This window comes from Neofelis nebulosa, chromosome 17, assembly GCF_028018385.1.
Source record: "Neofelis nebulosa isolate mNeoNeb1 chromosome 17, mNeoNeb1.pri, whole genome shotgun sequence".
In the NCBI taxonomy this organism is placed as follows: Eukaryota; Metazoa; Chordata; class Mammalia; order Carnivora; family Felidae; genus Neofelis; species Neofelis nebulosa.
The window spans coordinates 35,676,606-35,698,157 of NC_080798.1; the positions used below are offsets into that span (position 1 = coordinate 35,676,606).

Below are 21,552 nucleotides of genomic sequence, written 5' to 3' on the forward strand. Positions count from 1 at the left end.
TCAGAGTCTGTAGCCTGCTTCAGATTCTGTGTCTCCCTCCTTCTCTCTGTCCCTCCCCTGCCTGCACTGTCTCTCTCTCTCTCAATAAACAAAGATTAAAAAAAAAAAAAAAAAAAAAAAAAAAAAAAAAAAAGATTCTCTCCCCCTCTGCCCTTCCCCAGCTTGCTCACTCGCTCGCTCTCTCTCTCTCTCTCTCTCTCTCTCTAAGAAAAAAAAACTTTAACAGATGAAGAGTTGATTCTTTTAAAATGAGCAAAGTGGTTACTTGAGATGGAATTTACTCCTGGTGAAGATGCTGTGAAGATTGTTGGAATGACAACGAAGTTTGTTTATCAACTATCAACTTACCAACTTAGTAAAGCAGTGGCAGGCAGGGCTTGAGAGGACTGACTCCACAATTTTGAAACACATTCTACTGCAAATTAAATACTATCAAACAGCATCACATGCTACAGAGAAATCATCCATGAAAGGAAGAGTCAATCAATGTTAAGAAATTGCTACAGCCACCTCAACCTTCAGCAACCATCAGCTGCTTGCACTGGGCTCTGTGCTGACAGATTGAAGCATGGAGCCTGCTTCGGATTCTGGGTCTCCCTCTCTCTGCCCCTCCCCCACTCGTGCTCTGTCTCTCAAAAATAAATTAAGAAAATGTTAATAAAAAAATTTTTAATACTAAAACATATATATCAAAAGTTAAAAATATATGAGCACCTGGGGTGCCTGGGTGGCTTAGTTAGTTGAGCATACAACTTGTAATTTCGGCTCAAGTCATGATCCCAGTGTAGTGAGATCAAGCCCCACGTTGGGACTCTGCACTCAGCAAAGAGCCTGCTTGGGATTCTCTCCCTCTGCCCCTCTCCTGTACTCACATGCGCTTGCACGCTCTCCCTCCCCCCACCCCCACCCCCTAAATAAAAGAGAGTTCTTAAGAATGCTAAAAAAAAAACCTCCTATTTGGGGTGCCTGGATGGCTCAGTTGGTTACACGTCCAACTTCGGCTTGGGTCATGATCTTGCAGTTCTTGAGTTTGAGCCCCACATCAGGCTCTGTGCTGACAGCCTGTGTCTCCCTCTCTCTGTGTTCATGCCCTGCCTGTGCTCTGACTCTTTCAAAAATAAACAAACATTAGGGGCGCCTGGGTGGCGCAGTCGGTTGGGCGTCCGACTTCAGCCAGGTCACGATCTCGCGGTCCGTGAGTTCGAGCCCCGCGTCAGGCTCTGGGCTGATGGCGCAGAGCCTGGAGCCTGCTTCCGATTCTGTGTCTCCCTCTCTCTCTGTCCCTCCCCCGTTCATGCTCTGTCTCTCTCTGTCCCAAAAATAAATAAACGTTGAAAAAAAAATAAATAAATAAACAAACATTAAAAAAAAATTTTTTTTAAACTCATATTCACAGTCATTTTCAAAAGCCAGGAAACGAGTCACTTTGAAAACTTGCAAATAAACACAGAATCAAACATTAATCTTGCCCTTCTTTTATAAACTGTACCTCAGATAACCATAGAGTTGGTAACAGCAAGTTTCTTTTTACAGAACTATTTCAAGAATGCATAACAAGAGTACCATCATTTTGCAATCCTGAACAAATGAATCTAATCAATGAACAAAGTCTACTAAAAATCACAAAAATAGAGGCAACCAGACACTGCAAACCTCCTGATGAAAAGTATATACTACTACCTTTAAAACTGTTTTAAGGGAAGAAAAAACCTAATCTGTTAAGCTTCTAAATTTACTGATTTACAGGAAATACAAGAGACAAAAGAACATGTTAAACATCACCCTGGAGCTATAATCAGCAAAACTCACACTGGGTAGCTATAAGACAATCTGATTTAAAGTTTTTATTTATTTAAGAAGTGGGGAGGGGGACAGAGAATCCGAAGCAGGCTCTGCGCTGACAATAGAGAGCCCAATGCTGTGGGTTCAGGAACTGTGAGATCATGACCTGAGCCAAAGTTGATGTTTAACTGACTAAGCCACCCAGGCACCCCGGAAAACCAAAGATTTTAAAAGATCTTTAATGAGGGCCAAATGAACAAATGTTTATTTTATTGGATCCTAATTCAAACCCACGTGTTATATGAGATTTTTTAGATGAGGCAAACAGGAAATTTGAGTGTTAACTGGATATTACATTTAGAAATTATTATGCTTTTTTTTTTAAAGATATGACAGTGGCATTATGGTTTGGTTTAAATTAACATATAAATAAAATTATGTATGAGACAAGTTTTAAAACCGAAGAATGGGGGCGCCTAGGTGGCTCAGTTGGTAGGGTGTCCAACTCTTGATTTCAGCTCAGGTCATGCATGATGCCACAGTTCGTGGGACCTATCACCTCGTCAGGCTCTGGACTGACAGTGAGAAGCCTGCTTGGGGTCCTCGCTCTCCCTCTCTTTCTGCTCCTCCCCCACGTGTGCTCTCTCTCTCAAAATAAATTAAAAAAAAAAAAAAAAGCCTGGAACAAGATTAGTCATGACTTAAAATAAGGATGATAGATTTGGGAAGATTATATTATACTGTTCTACTCTTGCGCTTGAGATTATCTTTTTTTTTTTTTTTTTTTTAATTTTTTTTTTCAATGTTTTTTATTTATTTTTGGGACAGAGAGACACAGAGCATGAACGGGGGAGGGGCAGAGAGAGAGGGAGACACAGAATTGGAAACAGGCTCCAGGCTCCGAGCTGTCAGCACAGAGCCCGACGCGGGGCTCGAACTCACAGACGCGAGATCGTGACCTGGCTGAAGTCGGCCACTTAACCGACTGCGCCACCCAGGCGCCCCGAGATTATCTTTAATAAAACTCTTGGTGTAAGTTTCATTCACTTAATAAATTTTAAAATCTATTTTATATCACATATTAAAAATAAACTTGAAATTTTAATACAATTTTTAAATTATATTTACAGAAACTCTAGATCTTAAAGGACACGATACAAAATACTTTTTTTAAATTTTTACTTATATAATCTCTACACCCCACATGGGGCTCAAACTCACAACCCCAAGATCAAGAATCACATGTTCCCCAACTGAGTCAGCCAGGCACCCGAAGGCATAAAATATTTTTATAGCATCAGTATTTTTAACCCAAAAACAAAAGTGAAATATTCAGAAACGTTAAGCTGAGAATTTTAAAAAATTAGTGTATTTTTTTCTATTTTACTTATATAATTTCTTTCACATAACGACAATGATTACCTTTATGGTTTTTTGTTTGTTTTTGAGAGAGAGAGCACACAAGCAGGGGAGTGGTAGAGAGGGAGAGGGAGATGGAATCCCAAGCAGGCCCCACATAGTCAGCACAGAGCCCAACATGGGGCTCGATTTCATGAAGTGTGAAATCAGAACCAAGAGTCCAACCTTAACCAACTAAGCCACCCACGCGTCCCAACAATGATGAATTTATTTAAAAATTTTTTTTTTTTTCCAACGTTTTTTATTTATTTTTGGGACAGAGAGAGACAGAGCATGAACGGGGGAGGGGCAGAGAGAGAGGGAGACACAGAATCGGAAACAGGCTCCAGGCTCTGAGCCATCAGCCCAGAGCCTGACACGGGGCTCGAACTCACAGACCGCGAGATCGTGACCTGGCTGAAGTCGGACGCTTAACCGACTGCGCCACCCAGGCGCCCCCCAACAATGATGAATTTAAAGGAAAGAACTACAAGGGTTAATCTTTAAAGAATATCATACATCCTGACTGATGAGACAAACTCCAATCCTGTTTTCTCATCTATAAAATGGTAGTACTAGTTAGTTTACACATCTAGTGAACCCATATATCTAATAAATTCAATGAACATTCCTTTATCCGCTTGTCCCCAGGAGAAACAACAAAGGGAAAACAATCCTAGTCAAGCTATTAAGGCTGCTCAGACTAAGCCACAACACAGCAAGTGTAAAATATACTAAGCATCCAAGAATACAATAAGCCTTTACCAATCACCAAAAGCAATCAAGAACCAAAAATTAGAATGCTGCTTCCACATCAGTTCTAAATTACTAATCATTCTGAAATAACAGAAGGAGGCTGTCTGTAAAGATACTATTTAAGTTTATCAATTTTGAGAGAGCGTACGCAAGCAGGGAAGGGGCAGAGGGAGAGAGGCACTCCCTGCAAAAATACTATTGAAGACACAAAATTTACTTGTCTGAGAAAAATTTGTAGACATTGTGAAAACCTCAGTCATTAGGCCAACCATTCTAACATTTATCTTCAAAATTAATTAGTGGGGCACCTAGCTGGCTCATTCTGGTGGAGCCTGCGACTCCTGATCTCAAGGTTGTGAGTTTGAGCCCCACAATCTTTTAAGGGGCACCAGGGTGGCTCAGTCAGCTGACTGTCCAACTCTTGATTTCTGTTCAGGTCATGATTTCACCGTCAGGAGATTGAGCCCCATGTCTGGCTCCACGATGGACATGGAGCCTGCTTAAGATTCTTTCTCTCTGCCCACCCCCACTGCTCCCTCTCTCAAAAGAAAAGAAAAGAAAAGAAAAGAAAAGAAAAGAAAAGAAAAGAAAAGAAAAGAGAAAAGAAAAAAGAAAAGAGAAAATATCCCCACTTGCACTGTCTCTCTCTCTCAAAATAAATAAACAAACAAAGGAGGAGGAGCACCTGGGTGGGTCAGTTGGATGAGTTTCAGCCTCTTGTTTTAGGCTCAGGTCAAGATCTCAAAGTTGGGTGAATTCTGTCGGACTCTGCGCTGGCATCACAGAGCCTGCTTGGGATCCTCCGTCTCCCTCTCTCTCTCTCCGCCCTTCCCCCAACTCCTGCTGTCTCTCTCTCAAAATACATAAACTTAAAAAAATAAATAAAATGAATTTTGTTTTTTTAATTTTTTAAATTAACTTTTTAAAGACAGAGAGACAGAGTGTGAGTGGGTAAGGGGCAGAAAGAGAGGGAGACACAATCCAAAGGAGGATCCAGGCTCTGAGCTATCAACACAGAGCCTGACATGGGGCTCAAACCCACAAACCGTGAGATCATGAGCTGAGCCAAAGTCGGACACTTAACCAACTGAGCCACCCAGACGCTCCAATAAAATGAATTTTAAAAAATAATCTAATCTTCTTAAAAAAACCAATCACTAAATAATTTATTCCTTCTTTCATCCCGATTGCATTTATAGGTATAAAGATAAAAACTAGAGAATAGTTCCACAACTCAAGGTCTTGAGAGTAGGCAAGATAATCAAACCAATTATAGTATAGTATTAAGCTGACCAGTTCAGGCAGAGCCTTGCTGGGGTGAAGTGACACACTGCACCATCAGATTCCCTACTTCAAGGAAGTTGCACTCACGCTGGCAGTCAGGTCCCTCAGAGTTTGTCTCAGCTGCATGGGACAGCTCTGCCTAAGGTTAGCTCTCATATATTAAGAGATAACATAAGGGATATAAAGGCCTGGCCATCTGGGCACACTGTGGGACAACTTTGAGATCTGTTCCCAAACTTCCCACACAGTTTGCCAACATTTCCACCACAGTTCTCCTTCTGCCCAATTCTGTTTCCAATTGGTCTCCCTCCACTACAGGTGTAGAAACCTTGTAAGTAACTTGCATTCCAAACTACCTCTTACGTGCTTCCAGAGAAGAGCAACACAGGCCAAGCCTAGGAGTCTGAGTTTCTAACTGGATAGGACAGAGACAGACTAAAGATTTTAAAACAACAAAGAGACCACAGGTATACATTTTACAAAGGTCACACTGAGAACACAGTGAAAGATATTTTAGAGTAGGGGCTGTCTGGGACAGCCAAACTTTGAACTAGAAGACCTTCCAATCCAGTCTAATTATCTCCTACTTCTTTGTCTGCCATGCAGAATGAGATCCATCATAGGAATGTTGTGGATTCAAATCACATTTGCCACCATTTTCAGGGAAAGTACCAGTGGGCAAAATAATAATGTCTTTGAAACTCCGTGTAAAGAGAGTAATACCTACCCTGCATGACTATGAGGAGAAGGTGAAAACTGACATAAAATCACATCAAAAATAATACCTGCACCATTACAAGTGTCTGAACAGTTGCTAGGAAGAAATGGTAACAGAACGGAGTATGCACAAACAACAAGTGAACTGACATAATGCTTACCATTTTTCACACAACACCGTAAGATCAATGTTGTTTCACGTAATAATCTCACTGCTACTGATAGATGATTGGGTTATTTCCAGCATGGCTATTGCAATACATGTTTTTTTATGAACATGCACATGAGTTTGTTTTATTGTATACATAGAAGTGAACTGCTGGGTCATAAATGATATGTTCAGTACCTTAAAAAGAGGCTTCTGAGATGTTACCATTTTTCTTGATCTGCATGGTTATGCAGACTTATATTCATTTTATGAATATTCGTCTACTTTTCTTTAATTTTTTAAAAAATTTAAATTTACTTATTTTGAGAGAGTACACCAGTGGGGAAGGGACAGAGAGAGAAAGAGACAGAGAGAGAGAATCACAAGGAGGCTTCACACCACTAGTGCAAGGCCAATGCGAGGCCTGAACTCAAAAACCTTGAAATCACGCTCTGAGCCAAAGCTAGATGCTTAACCAACTTAGCCACTGAGGTACCCCTGTGTCTTTTTTTTTTCTTAAGTTTATTTATTACGAGAGAGAGTGTGCAAGCAGGGGAGGGGCAGAGAGAGAATCTCAAGCAGGCTCCACACGGTCAGTGCAGAGCACAACACAGGGCTCAATCTCAGATGCTTGGCTCGATCTCACTAACCATGAGATCTTGACCTGGGCCGTTATCAAGAGCGGGACCCTTAACCAGCTAAGCCATCCAGGCACCCCTCATCTGCATATTTATGATTTGTGAACCGCTCTGTATATACATATTACTTCAATAAAAAGTTGACTAGGGATACCTGGGTGGCTCAATCTAGTATCCGACTTCAGCTCAAGTCATGATCTTACAGTTTGTGAGTTGGAGCCCCACATCAAATCACAAGAGAATCTCTCCTCTATGCCCTTCTCCCATTGGAGCTTTCTCTAAGTAAACTTTTAAAAAATGACTAAAAAAATAAATAACACATGGTACACAGCAGATGCTTAAATAGTAGTTCCATCAAATTCTTAGGTCACAGACCAGCACAGCTTTCAGAATTTATCCTAAAGAATTAATCCAAATAAAGGAAAAAAGGGGTTAAGTCTTCACTGATGAAGTGTTATTAGATTGGATTCTTCAAAGATGAGAATTTCAGGATTTAGAATGACATAAAGGGTCCTGAAACTCAGACTGAGAAGCTTGAATTTTGTTCTGTACTAGAAGGACCTGTGAAGGTATTAGAAAAATGAACTTAAGCACCGTTAATTCATCAAAGTAGCATCAAATGCATTAAGTCCTGTAAGCATACAAATGTGCTGGTATTTCAATGTACTACGTACACTGAAATACTACATGAAAAGAAAAAAAAGCAAATAGGAACGGAGTAATTCCAAGAACTGAGCTTTCCATTAGAAAACTAGGTAGAAGGGGTGCCTGGGTGGTTCAGTCGGTTAAGCATCCGACTTCGGTTCAGGTCATGATCTCATGGTTCGTGGGTTTGAGCCCTGTGTCAAGCTCTGTGCTGAAAGCTCAGAGCCTGGAGCCTGCTTCAGATTCTGTGTCTCCCTCTCTCTCTGCCCCTCCTCCACTCAGGCTCTGTTTCTGTCTCAAAAATAAATAAACATAAAAAAAATTAAAAGGGAAAAAAAACCAAAACTAAGTAGAAGAGTTGCCCAAGCTTGAATTTCTAAGAATTTATCCTACAAATCAACTAACACACACGTAAAAAACAATCTTATAACAGCATTGTCGATAGGATGGATACACACACACACACACACACACACACACACACACACCAAACCTGTATGTACCTCAATAGTGAAATAAATTACAATTCATCAATACGATGGTTTCCTATACAGCCTTTTAAAAGGATGAAGAAACTTTTCATGTTTGGATTAAGAAATAATTTCTAAAAGAGACTGGTAAATTAAAAAAAAAAAACCAAGATGTAGAACACTATCATACACCACCATATAAAAAAGGATGAGAAGTATTTTACTATTTTCTTTTTCACTTTTTTTTGATGTTTATTTATTTTTGAGAGGGAGACAGAGTGTGGAAGGGGCAGAGAAGAGGGAGACACAGAATCTGAAGCAGGCTCCAAGCTCTGAGTTGTCGGCACAGAGCCCAACACGGAGCTTGAACCCACGGACCACAAGATCACGACCTGAGCTAAAGTCGGACGTTTAACTGACTGAGCCACACAGGTGCCCTTATATTAATCTACTTTAAAAACAAACTTAAACCACAATTTCTACACACACACACTCCAAAAACAAAAGAGAAAAAAGTTTCCATATCCAACTCTTAATTCTTAGATTTAGCTCAAATAATTAGGCACCTACTTCATTTACAAACTTGTACTAGTGTACTACTTAACTTATATAATAACTGTAATTTATTATGCAGAGGAGAATTAGCATTTTTAAAAATAATGCTTACGACAGGAACCATATTAGGTGCTCCACTTATTGCATTTAATCCTAACAAGGATGCCAGGCAGATTTTATTTTTATTCTTATTTTGCAGGTGAGGAAAATAAGGTTCAGAGAAGTTACCTATTGTCACACAACTAGTATGTTTTATTTTAACAATATATACAATTCTAAGTATAGTGCCATTTGATTTATTGATGCGAAGGTGGTACCATCATTGAAACAAAGGTATACTATATAACTTTCAAAACGATTGAATGAAATGCTCTATAAGTCAAACCTGTACTTGAAAACAATAGCTTTTTAAAATCGGGGGTCAAAGGCAAAACCTGGGCGGGGGGGAGAGGGGCAAAGAATTTGAAATGACATTTCTCCAAAGATACACAAATAAGCACATGAAAGATGTTCGACATCATCTATATTACCAAAATGAGATACCTGTTTACACTCCCTAGAATGGGAATAGTGTTAGTAAAGAGGAGGGAAAATTGGAACCCTTCTACATTGCTTGTAGAACTGAAAAGTGGTCCAGTGCTCTAGAAAATAGTCTGGCAGTTCTTCAGATATTTAGAGTTACCATATGACCTAGAAATTCCATTATTTAGTATATACTAAATATTTAAAACAGGGCACCTGGATGGTTCAGTCAGTTAAGCATCCAACTCTTGGTTTTGGCTCAGGTCATGATCTCATGGTTTCAGGAGTTTGGGCCCCACATCATCCTCCAAGCTGACAGCGCAGAGCCTGCTTGGGATTCTCTCTCTCCTCTCCTCTCATCCTGACCCTTCCAGACTCACGCTGTCTCTCTCTCTCTCAAAATATATAAACTTACAAAAAAATTAAAAACAAATACCCACCCAAAAACTGAAAGCCAACACTACTCAAAAGCCACAAAATGGAAACAAATTTAAATATATTCGATGGATGGATGAACAAAATGAGGACTATTCATAGAATTGACTATTGTTCATTATTATGAATAATATTAACACAGTATTATTATTATTCATAAAAAGGAATGAAGTACTGACACTGGCTCCAACATGGATGAAACTTGAAAGTACTGTGATAAGTGAAAGAAGGCAGACACAAAAGGCCACATCTGGTAAGACTGCATTTATATGAAATGTCCAGAAAGGCAAATCCATAAAAGCAGAAAGATTAGTGCTTGCCAGCGGCTGGAGAGAGGAGGAAATGGAAGAGCAACTGCTCACAGTGTCAAGCATTTCTTTCAAAGATGAAGAAGATATTTTCAAAGATGGTGATAATTAAGTAATTTTGTGAATTACTGGAAACTACCAAATGGCACATTTTAAAAGGGTGAGTTTTACATTTTGTAAAAGTATACCTCAATTTCAAACTGTAGCTAGAAAAGATGGGGAGTAGGCCAAAATATTTCATAAGTTGTATAGAAAAATTAAAATCTGTGACTCCTCAAAAAAAGGACTGGGATAAATCTCTTTTATGTATTAAAGCTGCGGAGAACCTTCTTTCCACTACATACTCATTCCTTTACTGGTACTTGTTTTCTAAGTTTACTTACATGCTGTATTTCCTGCTGGCTGGCTCGGTAGTTTTTCTTGGTTAAATTGTCCACCAGGTAGCTGATTTGAGACAAGGCCAGCGAGAGCGAGTCAAGATTCATTGCTGGTTGGGGCGGAAGCAGGCGGCCGAGCCCGGCGCAAAATCACCATTATTCCCCTTTAGTCACCTCAGAGGCAGGTTAATGCTTTCTTTGTAATTAGCCTATATCTGATGTCTGTGCAGTGTCTTCAGTTCTTCTTTACCAGGGGTATTACTCTGTTCTGAAACATGGCACCTGTGTTATAAAAAAAAAAAAAAGAAGAAGAAAACACTTCAGATTTTCAAATAGTTTTCTTGTTTTTTACATTTATTTATTTTTGAGAGACAGAGACAGAGTGTGAGCAGGGGAGGGGCAGAGAGAGGGAGACACAGAACCCAAAGCAGGCTCCAGGCTCTGAGCTGTCAGCACAGAGCCCGACGCGGGGCTCAAACCCACAAACGGTGAGATCATGACCTGAGATCATGACCCAAAGTTGGACACTTAACCGAATGAGCCACCCACAGGTGCCCCCAAATTAGTTTTTATTTTTAGGGAAAAAGGAGTTAAACAACCATCATCTCTCCATCTTAATACCTGAAATACCACTAAGGACTTAGGAAAAAGAAAATTAAAATGTCTCAAACACTATTTATAGACAATGCCAAGTTTGAAACTTAGGGCCAATAGAAAAAGAAACCCCCCCCCAAAAGTTTGTTTAACGAGACAACCTATAATATCTGAGATTTCTATTTTATCTACTTCAAAATGATTATTTATACTATACCCTTAGGAACAGCAGGAACGTACTTAAAATTAGGATAGATGGAAAGGAACACTCATCTGACATTTTCAGTCTCTCTTCCCACACTATCTACAACCTATTTACAAGACCCCATTTATTAACTTTACTCCTTATAGACTGCTACAGAATCAGATGGTTTGGTCTTAAAGTTGTACCTTAGGATCTATGTTTTAGGTATTTGAATGGTTGTCTTAAAGGCAAATAAGGACTCCATAACCCAAATTCCTTCTCACAGTTTTGAAAATTTTATTAGGAAAATTTAGAAAGGAAGGCCCAAAGCAGCAGGATAGCTAAAATCACAGGATGCTTATCAGTTTAATTCCAACCACAAGCTGAGTCAGAGGAACTATTCTGTATTACAAAAACAAAAAACAAAAAACACATAAGCTTCTTTTAATATTTATTTTGAAAGAGTGTGTGCAAGCAGGGGAGGGAGAGAGGGAGAGAGAATTCTGAGCATGCTCCACACTGGCAGCACAGAGCCCAACACAGAGCTCTATCTCAAACTGAGATTTTGACCTGAGCCAAAATCAAGAGTCAAGACACTTAACTGACTGAACCACCCAGCTGCCCCCACACGTTCTTAAGCATTCACCAAGTACTGCTGCTGAAATACAAAAATCTTTCAATACAAGGAGCTGAACTTATGCAAAGCTTCATGTTCTATAAAATCGGCTCATAATTTCATTACAATCAGAACTCACCAGGTAAGATATCGAGAATTCACAAAGATTAGGGGCGCTGGGTGGCTCAGTCTGTTAAGCGTCCAACTCTTGATTTCGGCTCAGGTCATGATCTCACCATTCACTTCAGTTTGTGAGTTCAAGCCCCACATGGTGCCCCACATTGGGCTCCACCATAACAGCCCAGAGCCTGTTTGGGATTCTCTCTCTTCCTCTCTCTCAGCCCCTCCCCTACTTGTGTGCTCTCTTCCTCCCTCTCAAAATAATAAACATTTTTTTTAAAAGGCTGATACAAAGGAACAGAATAACTTTACCATGGAACAGATACTATGGCAGCCTGTTTTTTTTTAAGTGTTTTAATGTTTATATATTTACAGAGACAGAGAGCAGGGGAGGGGCAGAGAGAAAAGGAGAGAGAAAATCCCAAGCAGGCTAAGTGCTGTCAACAGAGCACCACACAGGGCTTGATCTCGTCAAGTGTGAGATCATGGCCTGAGTTGAAATCAAGAGCTGGACGTCTAAGTGACTGAGCCACCCAGGCACCCCAGCCTGTTTCAGTTATTATTTTACCCATGGGACAGCACAAATTTTATTTTACTTATGATATGGTACAGCAAAACAAATACTGAATGACCTTCTCAGAATTCCTCTAATAAAACTGAGGTTTTGGTACTTTGACTACACCATCTCTTCTGATAAAAGCCTCATGGTAAAGGGTACAACTTTTTTACGTTAACATCTAAAGACTGCTATACAATAAAACACTGGTGTAATCCAAGTTTCAAAAACCCAATCTTCATTACATGAACAAGTTAATGCATTTATGACCGATTCCAAGCCCTTATATTAGATTAGAATGACAACATAATTTATTAACCAAACCAAAACACTTCTGAAAGTAAAGGGTGTAACCAGTTAAACCAGACAACAGGTGTAAACCAAGACATGTGATCACCCTAGCTGGCAAAAATCTTTAAAAAAAAAAAAAGAAGAAAAAAAAACCTGACCCGTCCCTCCAAACATTACTTTGTTTCTAAAATGTACTTTCACTCATCTCTCCTTCTCAGCCTCTTTTGCTGACTCCTCCTCCTTGAACACTACAAATTGTTTCTTGTGCATCCAATCTAAGGAATACCAAGCACTGTGGATTACAGTTAATCTTCTAAGTGTTAACATAAAAGAATACCCATGACACTGAGTGAAAAGCTTCGGAACTATGAATAGCAAGATTGCATCTTTTAAATAAAGACATCTACGTTCCTATGTGCAGAGAATGCAGAGAAAATAAGGCCTTAACCATAGTAGTTACAGACAGGATTTCACTTAAAATTCCATTTACAAAAAGACCCCGAGGGGCGCCTAGGTGGCACAGTCAGTTAAGCGTCCAACTCTTGGTCTGGGCTCAAGTCATGATCTCACAGTTCATGAGTTCAGGTCCTGCATCAGTCTCTGTGCTGACAGCACGGGAGGCTGCTTGGGATTCTGTCTCTCCCCTCTGCCCCTCCCCAGTTTGTGCGCTCGCTCTCACTCTCTTAAAAAAAAAAAAAAGTTTAAGTCCTAAATAAAGAGTCCTTCTAGAAATCTACAGACCTTCATACATACAACATGTACAGTATTATTCAGTGCAGCAATAGCTGTCATAGCAAAGGAATGGCTAGGAGTTGGTGACCGAATAAATATCTTGGACAATGTATATAGTATTCTAGCCTTTAAACTCTTATTTCTAGGGGCACCTGGGTGGCTCAGTCAGTTAGGCATCTGACTTCAGCTCAGGTCATGATCAGGTTTGTGAGTTTGAGCCCCATGTCAGGCTCTGTGCTGGCAGCTTAGAGCCCGCTTCAGATTCTGTCTCTCCCTCTCTCTGCCTCTACCCCACTCGCACTGTCTTTCTCACACACAAAATAATAGTAATAAACATTAAAAAAAATTTTTTTAATAAGAAAATAAACTTATTTCTATATATGCTACTTTTTGCTTCTAATATGTGGACATATATAGAGTTGGCTTTTTGCAAAAAATATACAGGAAAGATAAGCCACAAACTAATCAAAATGGTTACCCATAAGGGAGTGAGAAAAGGGTAGAAGGCATACAAATCAGACTGAAAACTCAGCAAGTATACCTTTTTGTATGTTTTTGACTTTTGAATCACGTGATTATCTTCCACGTTTGAAATTTAATTAAGAAAAAAACTACAATCAGGGGCGCCTCAGTCTGGTTAAGCATCCGACTTCAGCTTAAGTCACAATCTCAGTTTGTGAGTTCAAGACCCACTCCGCGACTCAGTGCTGACAGCTCGGAGCCTGGAGCCTGCTTCTGTGTCTCCTCCTCTCTGTCCCTCCCCTGCTCTCACTCTGTCTCTCTCTCTCAAAAATAAATAAACATTAAAAAAAAATTTTCCTGAGGAAAAAACAAAACCAAATACAAACAGAAATAAACCTGAGTGTCAAACTGATTACCTAAGACACAATGAAAACAAATTATTTCAAATAATTACTGAACACAGATGCTGTACATCCTTGATGGACAATGCAGAGTGGTGTGTGGGTGTGTGTGTATTATTTCTTATTTGAAGGGGTGGAGGGAGGGGCAAGTATCTTAAGTTGGGTCCATGCTCAGCACAGAGCCTGACGCAGGGCTCTATCCCACAACCCTGGGATCATAACCTGAGCCAAAACCAAGAGTTGAACACTCAACCAACTGAACCACCAAAGTACCCCTATTTTTTAGGACCAAAAGAAATCAAAGAAATTTGACTCATGTTTACTGTTCGCAAGAGTATTTCATTAAAAAGTTTAAACTTTGGGTACCTGGGTGGCTCAGTTAGTTGACTTCAGCTCAGGTCATGATCTCCCAGTTCATGGATTCAAGCCCCACGTCAGGATCTGCGCTGATGGTGCAAAGCCTGCTTGGGATTCTATGTCTCCCTCTTTTCTCTGACTTTCCCCCACTCACTCACTCACTCTCTCTCTAAAATAAGTAAATAAACATTTTTTTTTTGTTTTTTTGTTTTTTTTAAAGTTTACAGGGTGCCTGGATAGCTCAGTCAGTTAAGTGTCCTACTTTGGTTCAGGTCATGATCTCACAGTTAATGGGTTCAAGCCCCATATCGGGCTCTGTGCTGACAGCCTGTTGAGCCTGGAGCTTGCTTCAGATTCTGTGTCTCCCTCTCTCTCTGCCCCTCCTCCCTCCTCCACTCACAGTGTCCCTCTCTCTATCTCTCTCCCTCCCTCTTAAGATAAACATTAAAAACATTTTAATAAAAAAGTTTAAACTATTTTTACATTATTGGGCAAAGCAAATAACAGGAATCCAAATTCAGTGCAAAAAAATGTGGTAAACATAAAAGTTTAAAGGCCGTGGGGCACCTGGATGGTTCAGTAGATTAAGCGTCCAACTTTGGCCTAGGTTACGATCTCACCATTCCTGAGTTCGAGCCCTGCGTTAGGCTCTGCGCTGAAAGCTCACAGCCTGGAGCCTGTATCAGATTGTGTCTCCCTCTATCTCTCTCTCTCTGCCCCTCCACTGCTCATGCTCTTTCTCTCAAAAATAAATAAACATTTAAAACAAAAAAATCAATAAAATAGGCAAACTTAAAAAAAAAAAAGCTTAAAGGCCTGAAATACTATATTTCAAATGGAATTATCAGAAGAAACGCTTTTTAAAAATCATCATTTCCTAATGGAGTTTAATGAAAGCCCTAGAGTATACAATGGAAACTACAAGACAGTGTTGAAAAAAAAAATTAAAGATGACACAAACAAGTGGAAGGACACTGTGTTCATGGATTAGAAGAGTTAATACTCTTAGACTGCCCATGCCACCCAAAGCCACCTAGACTCAACACAAACCCTATGAAAGTCCCAATGGCATTTTTCACATAAATAGGAAAAGAAAAAAAAAAAAAAAGTCCTAAAATTGGTATGGAACCATAAAAGACCCTCAAGAGCCAAACAATCATGAGAAAGAACAAAAAAACCAGAGGCATCACAGTTCTTGATTTTCAACTATACTACAAACCTACAGTAATTAAAACAGTATAGCATAAAAATAGACACAAAGATGAAAAGAACAGAGAGCCTAGAACTAAACCCTTGTGTATACAGCTTACTAATATCTGATAAGGGGGACAAGAACAACCAATGGGGAAAGGACAGTCTCTTCAACAAATGCTGCTGGGAAAACTGGAAAGCTACATGCAAAAAAATGGAAGTGGACCTCTATCTTACACACTCACAAAAATTAACTCAAAATGGATTAAAGACTTAAACAGAAGACCTGATACCACAAAGAAAACATACAAAATAAGCTCTTCAGTGCTGATCTTGGCAATGATGTTTTTGGATATCACACCAAAAAGCACAAACAACAAAAGAAAAAGAATCAACAAATGTGACATCAAAATTAAAAGCTTCTGCACAACAAAACAAACAACAAAATGAAAAGGCAACCTACAAAATTAGAGAGAACATTTGCAAAACATGTAACAGATAAAGGGTTAACATAAGAACTCATACAGGGACACCTGAGTAACTCAGTTGGTTGGGATTCCTTCCAACTCTTGATCTAGGCTCAGGTCCCGATCTCACAGTTTCCAAGTTTGATCTCTGCCCTAGGCTCTGTGCCTGTTTGGGATTGTCTCTCCTTCCCTCTGCCCCTTATCAGCTGTGCATTCTCTTTCTCTCTCTCTCTCAAAATAAACTTCAAAAATAAAAATTCAAACAACTCAGTAAAGATATTAAAAAAGTACAAACGATCCAATTAAAAAATAAGCAGAGGAACTGAACATTTTCCCAAGGATGACATCAAAATAGCGAACAGGTATCTGCAAAGGTGGCTCAACATCACTACTCATCAGAGAAAAGCATATCAAAATCAGAATAAAATATCATCTCACACCATTAAGAACAGCTAGCAACAAGAAGAGATAAGTGCTGGAGAGGATATGGAGAAAAGGGAACTCTTGTGAACTGCTGGTGGGATTGTAAAGTGATTCCACCACTATGGAGAACAGTATGAAAATTCCTCAAAATATTAATAAGAGGCACCTGGATAGCTCAGTTAGTTCAGTGTCCAAATCTTGATTTTGGTTCAGGTCCTGATCCCAGGGTTGTGAGATGGAGACCTGCACATGGAACCTGTTTAAGATTCTCACCCACCCCTCCCTCTCCTCTTCCCCCGCTGTGTGAGTGTGCTCTCTCGTGTGCAAAATTTAAAAAATAAAATAAAAAACAAAACAAAAACTTATACAAGATATTGAGGCAGGGGCACCTGGGTGGCTCAGTCGGCTAAGCGTCTGACTTCAGCTCAGGTCATGATCTCATGGTTTCGAGCCCACGTCAGGCTCTGTGCTGACAACTCAGAGCCTGGAGCCTGGAGCCTGCTTCAGATTCTGTGTCTCCCCTTCTCTCTGCCCCTCCCATGTTCATACTCTGTCTCTGTTTCTCAATAATAAATAAATGTTTAAAAATTTTAAATAAAAGATATTGAAGCAAAGTTTTTTAATTAATTGGATATTATAAAAGTACTTAATAATTTTAGGTGTACTTTGGCTATGCAAGAATGTCTTAATTTGCAGGAGATGCATGCTCAAGTATTTGAGATAAAACAGTATAAATATATGAATAGAGATGGGAAAAATGGGTGAAGGGGAGTGGATGTACAGGATTCCAGTTATAGAATAAATCACAAAAATGAAAGGTATATCATAGAGAATATAGTCGGTGGTATGGCAATAATGTTGTATAATGACAGATGGTAGCAACACTTGTGGTGAGCACAGAATAACATATGGTGTTGTCAAATCACTATGTTGTGCACCTGAAACTGATGTAACGGTGTGTCAACTGTACTCCAATAAAAAAATATATATATATGAATAACAGAGAAAATAATTATGGTAAGATGTTAATTGCTGAATCTAGGAAGAAGTTACTGGCTGTTCACTGTACTATTAATTTCTCTGTACATGTGATTTTCTTTTCTTTCTTAAAGACTTTACTTTGAGACATGATGGAAAAAATACGGAACACTGCATGAATTTGTGTGTCATCCTCGTGCAGGGGCCGTGTTAATCTTCTCTGTATCGTATCAAGTCTAGTGTATGTGCTGCTGTAGGAAGCACAGGTGAAATTTTTAATAAAACTGGGGGTGATGATACGGCGCCTGGGTGGCTGAGTCAGGTTAAGCATCCAACTTCAGCTCAGGTCGTGATCTCAGGGTTCATGAGTTCAAGCCCTGCATTGACCTTTCTGCTGTCACCACAGAACCCGCTTCAGATTCTCTGTCCCCCTCTGTCTCTGCCCCTCCCCGGCTTGTTCTCTCTCTCAAAATAAATAATTTTTTTTTTTTAAATGGGGATGATGGGGTGCCTGGGTGGCTCAGTCAGTTAAGTGTCTGACTCTTGATTTTGACTCAGGTCATGATCTCTCTCCCACTTCAGGCTGCACGCTGACAGTGCAGAGCCTACTTGGGATTCTCTTTCTCTTTCTCTCTGCGCCCCCTCCCCCCCCCCCCCCGCTTCCCTGTTCAGTGCTCTCTCAAAATAAATAAACTGTTATAAAAAAACAAACAAACAAAAAAAGAAAACCAAGTTACTCTTTAAAAAAAAAAATAGCGGCGCATGGGTGGCTCAGTCGGTTAAGCATCTGACTTCGGCTCAGGTCATGATATCACGGTCCGTGAGTTCCAGCCCGCGTCAGGCTCTGTGCTGACAGCTCAGAGCCTGGAGCCTGCTTCAGATTCTGTGTCTCCCTCTCTCTCTGACCCTCCCCCGTTCATGCTCTGTTTCTCTCTGTCTCAAAAATAAACAAACATTAAAAAAAAATTTAAATATTTCAATTCTAAATCTTTGAATGACTCTAAAAATGTTTTTAAATGTATCAACTTTATTCACGCAAATGAGATCTCTCTTTGACGGTGACTGCCAATAATGTGAAGATTCAAATGTTATGTAGACTTTGAAGCATAAACACCAACATAAATCTGATTGCAGAAACAAGCTCAAATTCATTAAGCTTTGAAAATATTTTTTTAACTTTATTTATTTTGAAAGAAAGAGCAAGCAAGCAAGCAAGGGAGGGGCAGAGAAAGAGGGAGAGAGAATCACAAACAGGTCCCCCCCTGCCAGCACAGAGCCCGACTCTGGGCCTGAACTGATGAACCTTAAGATTATAACCTAAACTGAAATCAAGAGTCAGACATTTAACTGAATGAGCCACCCAAGTGCCCCTAAAATACTTTTAACGGAAAAACTATTATCGTTCCTTATGAGGATTATGTAAAATGTCCAAAATGATCTCCTTCCAGTTTATTCCAATATACTTTATAAATATCTTCATTTGCTAAAGATGGCACTCTTATTAATTCAAACACTTGAGCCTAACTTTATGCCATGGACATAGCTTAGGTGCTATATATATATACCACAAGGGGCTTAATGGAATAAATACAGATTTTTACACTAAAACAATTATGGAAAAAAAAAATGTGCATAAGAACTGGCAGATGAAGGGCACCTGGATGTCTTAGTCAGAAGAACGTATGACTTTTGATCTTGGGGTCACGTGTTCCAGACCCACATTGGGTGTAGAGATTACTTAAAACACACACACACACACACACACACACCCCTGAGGCACCTGGGTGGCTCAGTCAGTTAAGTGTCCAACTCTTTTTTTTTTTTTTTTTTTTTTTTTTGGGACAGAGAGAGACAGAGCATGGACAGGGGAGGGGCAGAGAGAGAGGGAGACACAGAATCGGAAACGGGCTCCAGGCTCCGAGCCATCAGCCCAGAGCCTGACGCGGGGCTCAAACTCACGGACCGCGAGATCGTGACCTGGCTGAAGTCGGACACTTAACCGACTGCGCCACCCAGGCGCCCCTAAGTGTCCAACTCTTGATTTCAGCTCAGGTCACAATCTCATGGCCTTTTTTTTTTTTTTTTTTTTTAAACATTTATTCAACTTTGAGAGACAGAAACAGCGTGAGTGGGGAAGGAGCAGAGAGAGAGGGAGACACAGAATCTGAAGCAGGCTCCAGGACCTGAGCTGTCAGCAACAGAGCCCGATGCAGGGCTTGAACCCATGGACCACAGGATCACGACCTGAGCTGAAGTGGGACACTTAACCAACTGAGCCACCCAGGCACCCCATGATCTCATGGCTCTTGAGTTTGAGCCCTGCATCAGGCCCTGTGCTGACAGCTCACAGCCTGGAGCCTGCTTCAGATCTGGGTCTCCCTCTCTCTCTGCCCCTCCCCCGCTCATGCTCGGTTGGTCTCTCTCTCTCTCTCAAAAATAAATATTGAAAAAAGAAATAGGGGCGCCTGGGTGGCTCAGTCGGTTAAGCCACCGACTTCGGCTCAGGTCACGATCTCGCGGTCCGTGAGTTCAAGCCCTGCGTCGGGCTCTGTGCTGACAGCTCAGAGCCTGGAGCCTGTTTCAGATTCTGTGTCTCCCTCTCTCTGACCCTCCCCCGTTCATGCTCTGTCTCTCTCTGTCTCAAAAATAAATAAACGTTAAAAAAGAAATAAAAAACCGCTGACTCCTAAGCACCACCCTACATCAAGATAATCAAAATCCTCAAGGAAAGAGTACAGGGGCACCTGAGTGGCTTAGTGAGTTACCGGCTCAGGTCATCATCTCACAGTTTGTGGGTTTGAGCCCCACATCAGACTCTGTGCTGACAGCTAGGAGGCTGGAGCCTGCTTTGGATTCTGTGTGTCTCTCTCAAAAATAAAATAAACATTAAAAAAATAAAAAGAATACAGAACAACATTGTATTTTAAACATACTCTGCAGGCGATTCTTATGCATTTTAAAAGTTGAGAACCACTAAACTTACTAATAGCTTTGGGAAACGTTTTTAGAAAGTTTACCAAACTTTAATGCAATCTCTACTAAGTGACAAGGAAAGCCCTTCACATCTATTCCTTTTTCTCCCCTCAACTTCTACCAGTTCGGCCAAAGACATCTCTGTAAAGGCAATTTGGTCTCCCACTGCACTGACTGATGCTAGCAATCTTGGTAGTATGACCTAACTTGCTCTAGGATTAAATATCAACAGGTACTTTAAGAAGCCAAATAGGCCTGGGGCATCTGGGTGGCTCAGTGGGTTAAGGGTCTGACTCCAGCTCAGGTCAAAAATCTCAGGGTTTGTGGGTTCAAGCCCTATGTCAGGCTCTGTACTGGACACCATGGAGTCTGAAGCCTGCTTCAAATTGTGCCTCCCTCTCTCTCTGCCCCCCCCCCCCCATTCACGCTCTGTCTTTCTCAAAAACAAACATTAAAAAAAGAAGCCACTGGGGCGCCTGGGTGGCTCAGTCGGTTAAGCGTCCGACTTCGGCTCAGGTCACGATCTCGCGGTCCGTGAGTTCGAGCCCCACATCGGGCTCTGGGCTGATGGCTCAGAGCCTGGAGCCTGCTTCCGATTCTGTGTCTCCCTCTCTCTGCGCCCCTCCCCCGTTCATGCTCTGTCTCTCTCTGTCTCAAAAATAAATAAAACGTTAAAAAAAAAAAAATTTAAAAAAAAAAAAAAAAAAAAAGAAGCCACTATCAACAACAGCCAAAGTATGGAAAGAGCCCAAATGTCCATCGATGGATGAATGGATAAAGATGTGGTGTATATATATACAATGGAGTATTACTCGGCAATCAAAAAGAATGAAATCTTGCCATTTGCAACTATGTGGATGGAACAAGAGGGTATATGCTAAGTGAAATTAGTCAGAGAAAGACAAATATCATAGGACTTCATTCATATGAGGACTTTAGGATACAAAACAGATGAACATAAGGGAAGGGAAGTAAAAATAATATAAAAACAGGGAGGGGGACAAAACATAAGAGACTCTTAAATATGGAGAACAAACTGAGGGTTAGTGCAGGGGTTGTAGGAGGGGGGATGGGCTAAATGGGTAAGGGGCATTAAGGAATCTACTGAAATCATTGTTTCACTATATGCTAATTAATTTGGATGTAAATTTTAAAAAATTAAACATAAAATT

The 21,552-nt window shown here is 40.4% G+C and overlaps 1 protein-coding gene and 1 non-coding gene across 10 annotated transcripts in view; both read right to left on the reverse strand.

The window, feature by feature from the left end:
* The window catches only part of CNOT1 (CCR4-NOT transcription complex subunit 1), a 105,118-nt gene that overhangs the window by 68,885 nt on the left and 14,681 nt on the right, over positions 1 to 21,552 (reverse strand). For all 9 annotated transcript variants that reach the window (XM_058706522.1, XM_058706517.1, XM_058706519.1 and 6 more), the window contains exon 2: positions 10,042 to 10,317. In XM_058706522.1, the coding sequence (XP_058562505.1) occupies positions 10,042 to 10,143 (102 nt within the window). In that variant the 5' untranslated portion in view covers positions 10,144 to 10,317. The remainder of the gene's footprint in view (positions 1 to 10,041; positions 10,318 to 21,552) is intronic.
* On the reverse strand, positions 17,565 to 17,671 carry LOC131500551 (U6 spliceosomal RNA). Its single transcript, XR_009256355.1, has one exon. It is a non-coding gene; the product is annotated as a U6 spliceosomal RNA (small nuclear RNA).